The sequence below is a fragment of the Oryzias melastigma genome, linkage group LG1 (assembly GCF_002922805.2).
Source record: "Oryzias melastigma strain HK-1 linkage group LG1, ASM292280v2, whole genome shotgun sequence".
In the NCBI taxonomy this organism is placed as follows: Eukaryota; Metazoa; Chordata; class Actinopteri; order Beloniformes; family Adrianichthyidae; genus Oryzias; species Oryzias melastigma.
Window position 1 is genome coordinate 13,115,124 of NC_050512.1, and position 7,084 is coordinate 13,122,207.

Below are 7,084 nucleotides of genomic sequence, written 5' to 3' on the forward strand. Positions count from 1 at the left end.
GTATAATTAGATTCCTCAAATGAACTCAGCAACATAATCAATTTAAAGGAAAAGCAAACAAAATAGCAAAAAATAAAAAAAGAATATACTCATTGGAGTAAATAAAACACATTAAAAATAAAAAATAAATAAAAAATTAAATAAAATAATTAGAATTTTGTTCAATGCATCCATTCCGAATTTACAAAAAAAAAAAAAACTAGATTTAGGAACATTTGAAAAAAAATATTTTAATGATAAGTTTGTCCCAAATCTTCCCCATTTGACAGCCCACTGTCTTCCAGTAGTTTAGTTAAAGGGAACACCATTTCCCATAACCTCTTGGGAGGGGCGAGCACGTCTGCGCAAGCTGAGCCTGGTTGAAGCAATCCGAATAGAGGCCATATTGGAATCTATGAAGTCAGTTTGCACTTTGGTGGGACTGAGTGTCTGTCGTTTTGGGAGTTTCTAAATCGCTATCCTGGATTCACACTTGAGTGAGAGGTCCAGGCATTCCATTTGAGACCCCGCCAAACCAGAACGGGAAGTTGTCTCGCCGATTTTCGTGGAGAAAATGAGTCCAACCGATGCTAAACGGGGGGCTAAACGCAGGAAGAACAAGCGGGGCGGTGGCAGTAGCTGCAGTGCCGTCCTCAACGCCAGCAGCGGCAAGGCCGGGGTCGCCCCGGCCCTGGGCTGCGCAGGAACACCGACACCTGCCTCTGTCGTCAGCTTTTTAACATCTGGGAGTACACTCAGCGGAAATATGGGCTCCGTGGCGACTGTAGACGGAGAGGTAAAGAATGTCACACGATGAAAACCGGTGGATGTCAAAGCTAGCAAGGGCTATATCTGCCCATCTTATTCGGGCCTGACAATAATGCGGGGAATCAAGCTAGCTGGGTTGGAAACTAGTAAATAAATTGTGCTTATTACAGATAAATACTTACAATTTTAAGTTGAGTTAGCTGGGTGGCAATGATTAGCATTTTTAAGTGTACGTGCTTTGGTGAGCAGTCGTAAACATTAAGCTAACTTTACTCTTCGTGCAGTCTCACCTAACGTTAGCTGTAAATCAGGAGTTTGTGACTATATCGGCAAAAACTTGGTCAACAGGAAACATTATGTTGTGTTAATACAGCCCGTGTAGGTAGAGATTACGCTGGTCAAGCCAAGATTATCCGGGAGTAGCAGTAGGTTTACACAATTGGTTTACAGACTGTTGCCTTCCAGAAAACATTATTGCTAGCTAATGCTAACAGCACCATTGATCTTGTGGGTCTGTCTATACGCTCTTTTTCAACTCGACGTTCAAATTTGACCATAAATAAAGATGAAGGTAAATAGGTTTTTTTTAATTGTGAAAACTGTCTAACCATGTACCTAGCATTAGTTTTAATAGCATGTGCATCAAGTAAACAGGAAACGCCACTATTAGCTTTAACTGACATTTAATTAGACAAAATGAAAACATCTATTTTGCCAGAGTAATTTTGTGGACACTATTACTGTTTTTGTTTTACTTATATGAAATAGGATAATTTAATTTGGGTTTAAAGTAGTTTTTGTTACTGTTTTTGCCAAGTTCAATCAGTAAATACACAATTTTGTTTTAAATGTGCACTTTTTACACACACTTCTATTTTTAAAGCATACAAATGACTCTATTTACTACCCCCCATGGTACAAGCTCCTAAGATATTGATTTAGTGTTATATAATTTTATTATCAAGGCACTTGTATGGCAATGTCTCCTGTATTTAAGTCCCTCTCTAATCATCTTTTGATCCATTTATTTATTTTAATCTATAAGCGTTCCCAGTAGTATTTTAATTATGACTGTCACTTTATAGGGAAAAAAAAATGTTGCTTTCTAGGACAGTTTCTGCAGAGCTGCAGTTGTTCATTAGAAATTCACCTCTTAGTTGTGGGTGGGACTGTTGGCACAGAGTAAGCCTGTTCTGACTTCTCATCATCCCTTTGTTGACAATCTTTCCTGCTAGTTTACAGCTCCTCACAACCCCAACCAAACATTATCAGTGCAACAAAAATGGCAAACAATTTTGGAGCTATCCAGCTGTACAGTTTTGAGCCAGATGCCAGCTCAGACAAGGTAAACAAAAGCCTACACGGTTCTACTGGTCTGCAAGTAGATTCATCAGTATGGAGTGCCGTAGAAAACTTGCCGACTGAAGCTTCTATGTCACCTCTACAGGCTTTTAGAAACTGCATTTTTTTTTCATCTGCTCCTGATTCATAACAATTTGAATAAAGGCATACTCAAAAAAGCAACTTTAAGCTTAGTTTTTATTATATAGGTCCTCCATCATGAGAACAATGCCACAAAAACATGTTAAAAACTCTTAAAACGCAATGTTCGTTCGACTGGATCTTAAAGTAATTGCAGGCAAATGTTATGGTACATGTTTACCCTGTATGATACACTTTCACCCCTTCTTCTAACATTTTTGTGTAGTGCCATTGTAAAACTTTAACCCTGACTAAATTTTTCATGATAATCATGTAGAAATTTTTCATTTTTGTATTTTTCAGGTCAAAGTGAACAACAGCGTTACTCCACAGTTTACAGAAGGGCCTGTCAACGCAGACTTCTCCGGAATCCTCCAGGTAAACTTAAATCAGCTCCATGCTAGATTTGTTTTGGATTATACCATTAGCAGAAAAACTCTTGAACAAACTTTTAGTCAAAAACTGTCAGACTCAAAGTCACCTTGTTTCATTTTGATCTCCTCCATACAGCGAGGAGATTAGTGTCACTGATAAAAGCTGATCTGCACAAGAAGACTGTGTGGCTGCAAGATTTTAAATTTTCCTCAAATGCTGTGTAAAAAAAAAAAAAAACGTTTATATTTATTCATTTTTTTTGACGATTAGATATTTGGTTCTTTTATCCCAAACAGCCAATCACTCTCAAATGATTAGCTGTCGAGCTTAAACTTCATTTTAAACTTTCTTCATGTTACTTCATGTTACTTTGGCCAAATTGTCATATTTTGAAAGTTCTGTAAATGCAACTTTACACTGTGATAGTTTGGTGACTGTAGTTTGAATGGGTACAATAAATCAAACTGCTTTGTAGATTGCTGTCAAGGTGTTGATGATTTGTTGTCAGTTTATTGGTTATTTGTTTTAAAATAAATCTGCTTTAACTTTTTATTAAGTCCGTTTAAGATGTTGTAGACCCATCCACACCTTTGTTTGGATAACGAGAGATGCACGTAGAATGTGGCAATGCAAAAAAAAATAAATCACAAGCTTAAAGAATTGTAGGAAAATAACTACAACAGATTAATGCTGAAACAGTGGGAATTATGAGCATGAGGAAAAATAAATGATCCCATTCATTATTTTTGTGAAACACTATCAGTCTGTTTCCTAGAAGGTTTTTTTTCTTTCTTCTTTTACTGTGCCGTTTATAAAATGGTCTTTTCTTTGTCAAACACACAACAAGTTGACATGATCTGGTATGTATCCTCAGCCTGCATTAAGACCAAAATTAACTTAGGAGCCTTTTATCATTGCCAACAGGGAAGCATGTTAACCTTAATGTTTATTCTGCAAAGTTTTTCTAGTTTTAGACCGCTCCTCACAAGCCAAAGCTCATCAAAACATCGTGTTTTCATTCTGTGATTCCAGTGCACTCGCTGAGAAAGTTCTGATCTCCTTCTGTAACTGCTGTGTGAGCACCTCTTAGTACTGAGGTGGTACAAAATGTAACTGCATTGGCTTCTACACAGAACAGCGTAGCAGCACAAAGGAGTTACACACAGGCTGTCTGAAAGGGTTGTCAACCGCTTTTAGAGCAGAGAATGTGAATATAAATAAAGTAAATCTTTGCCTTATATGTTTGGATTTTGTCGGCCAAATATTTTTATGGTAAAAATTAACATCCATTAAATAAAAAAGAATACACACAATTTATGTATGCCTGTAATTTGTCATCATTTTGTTTAGAGAATGCCCCTAATACTACCAGCTGAAGTTATCAGCATGTATATTAATCCTTAAACCCTTGAAGAAAGGGAGTGCACAGTTCAAGAAAGTTTTTTTTTTTTTTTTTTTAAAGCGCAAATGATTTTCATATTCTTTTTGTCTCATTTTGCTACCTGTAGTTTTTACAATTTAAAGACCCACTCCAACTTATTTTTTTTCTATTCTAAGATCTTTCCCAGTGGTATTTTAATTATGATCCTACGGTTTTTATACAAAAGGCAAAAAGCCTGTGTCGGTTTTTTTTAATACATATTTTCTGCAGAGCAGCAGGAGCTCATTAGAAATTGTTGTGGGTGGGACTGTTGGCACAGAAGTTGGCATCTTCCAATTGTTTTAAGGTTGAAGAAACATCTGAAACCATGTGCAGATCATTTATTTGAAAAAAAATATATTTCTTCCTTGAATTTATCTGCCCAGACTAACTGTTTTTAGACAAGTTTTACTTTTTTTTTTTTAAGCTACAGTAATAATAAATAGCTGGGCATCTATTACTCACGTTTAAATATCCTTGTTATAGCCTCTTACTTGAGATTTTATCATGTAATTTCTACCTTTGAGTGAATAGTTCTGTATAATCATCTCGTAACATCTCAGTTTGTTTATTAGTAGTAATGCAATCATAACTGTAAATTAATGATCCTTTTTGAAGACTTTAATAGATTTCTGTTATTTCTTTTGTCACAAAATGTGCTCTTCCAAACATTTTTCCCTTCTTCTGGAATAACTTTTAAGATAACTGCTATTCCTGCTAAAATATGGAACAAACCTTAACTAGAGGGAATTGTAACTATAATAAAGTGACCCTTCAAAATAACAGTTTTTAAGTCCATGGCTAAAGTCTGCTCTGTTTGTTTCATATTGTTTTCAAATTTTGCAATTGATTAGGTCGTTTAATTTTAAGAATTGTTTTGCATATTGTGCAAAACTTTATAGATTTGTCTTTTTTTCCTTACAATATTTAATCAGATACTGAAAATTCAGTATGTTCCCAAAACTGTTGCGTAAAAATAAAAGTACTAGAGGTGATTATCTGAATTCCAATCTTTAAACCCATATAAACAGGTAAATAATAGTGGAGATATAGTTAGCTTTCTAAACAGACTTTCACAACATTGATACCTCAGTGAATGTACTAATGTGGTTTTGAACAGCACAAATCCATGTGGTCATTGGAATTGTTTTTATCAGAAAAACCTTCAGTTATCGTATTTGACACACATTTGTGGAGTTTATTAAATATAGCTTATGTTAAATATGCGTTTGTTCCTTTCTTGTTAGACAGAAGGAATTGTGTTTCAGTAACTTTATTGATGTGAATCTGACTTGTTTAGACAGCTGCTTGTACTCGGAGTCTGACTTGAGTTGACAAAGCAGAAAAATTTAAATGTGGAAAACTGTGTTGACAGATTAAAGTAATTTTGAACAATTCCTTTACATTTTAGAAATATATTCATGCATTAAAAAATGTTTTTCTTTATATTTTCAATTCTTTTGTTGCCTTGTCAAACTGATGTTGTACCTCACTTTTCTCACCAGACTCCTTTCACGTTTGGCCTGAACCAGAGGGCACCGTACACAGCCGGCGATCGCTGCCTCTTGTGCAGGTGTGAGCGTAAAGACTCTGTTGTGCCTTCGGAGCCAGGCGTCTTGGGCCAGAACGGCACAGCCCAGTTCTCCAACACGCCCAGCGCTCTCCAGCTGCCTTTGTGGGTGTGCACCGACTGTAGGCGAACCGTGGAGAAGGAGGACAGACGAAACACTCTGGAGCAGTCGCTAACTGTAAGTCAGCTGGGTGTGGAAATGTGTGAAGCTGGTAAGAAATATGGCTGTGACAGGCAAACGCACAGCTGTTGTATTTTTTAAATCGGATGATGCGGAAAACACGATGGCCAAAACCAAGGCAGCAGCTGTTGATGGAAATGTTGCTCGATTTTATTCCACACATCGTTAAAATAGCTGCTTCTGGGCCAGTTGCTCCAATCTTTCATAAAAGATGGGTTCAGTTGAACATTTCGGTAAAACTTGTCCTAAAAGGTTTGAATCAATACTTTGTATAAATTATGTTTCAGTCCTTAAAAGTATAAATTTAAAAAGTGAGAGGTGGCGTTTTTTTTTCTCTCTCTCCACTTATCAACTTTTCCTGGTAAAATTTTTTTTTCTTTTCAGAGACTTCCCATCAGAGAGTGATTGCTGATAAGTTCATTTTATTGGTATCATATTAGTGCTGTTCAGTTTCTGGCCATGCTGTAAAAGTGTAAAAAACAGATCCTCATTCCAGTGTTCTGCTTTCCTTGTTGGATGCAGTTCCAAGGCAGCTTCTCGATCCCGACAATAGTTTAATTGACTTGATGGTTTAGCAGGAAATCACCTGAGAGATTTACATGTTGTTAAACTGCAATTTTAAGATATGTTTTCATGAGTATTCCAATAGTAAATGTTGGTTTTGATTTGTTTTATAGCTGTTTTTTGGTCTGAAAGTGTTTTCAGTTTGGATGGGTCAGGTGGCTGTGTGTAGGACCGGCGTACAGGAAACCAGGGTTTGTTTCCCTGGGGGCGCCATGAGCCTCATTCAGTGTGGGTTTTTGGGCAACACCCTTCATGCTACAACCTAACTATGTAGCCACAAGGGTCCCCTGCCTGGATAAAATACAGGATTGTGTCAGCAAGGGCATGCAGCATAAAACTCCCTGCCAAAGCACCTATTCCAATCAGTGAAAACTGATTAGCTGATGCTGGAAGGGATATGCCGAAATATGAAGCAGAACAAAATGTTGTTAGTTTGTGACTACTGCCAAAAGGTGGCAGTATTGAGCGGAAGTCATTTACCTCAGCCTGGTGAAATTGAAACTTTTTCATCATGAAGGCTTGATGGACTAAAGCTGCAGTTAGTGTTATATGTGGAAATCTCATTGGGTATGGGAAATAATAATAAAACTGATAAAGGATTGAATCTGAGTTACATGATGATTACTTCATGTTCAGCATCACATTGTCTGAAGGTCTTCAGTCTTTGGGTCAGAAGCAAGTCCTTTCTCCAACAGAGAGCATTTTTGAAGTTTTGTTTATATATGTTTGTTTGCATATATATATA

The 7,084-nt window shown here is 36.7% G+C and overlaps 1 protein-coding gene across 3 annotated transcripts in view; it reads left to right on the forward strand.

Annotated features, from left to right (window-relative positions):
• Positions 1-321: 321 nt before the first annotated feature.
• The window catches only part of fam193a (family with sequence similarity 193 member A), an 18,239-nt gene continuing 11,476 nt past the window's right edge, over positions 322-7,084 (forward strand). For 2 of the 3 annotated variants that reach the window (XM_024259422.2, XM_024259423.2), the window contains exons 1-3: positions 322-775; positions 2,533-2,607; positions 5,530-5,772. In XM_024259422.2, the coding sequence (XP_024115190.1) occupies positions 554-775; positions 2,533-2,607; positions 5,530-5,772 (540 nt within the window). In that variant the 5' untranslated portion in view covers positions 322-553. The remainder of the gene's footprint in view (positions 776-2,532; positions 2,608-5,529; positions 5,773-7,084) is intronic. The other variant, XM_024259421.2, reaches the window with a different exon arrangement.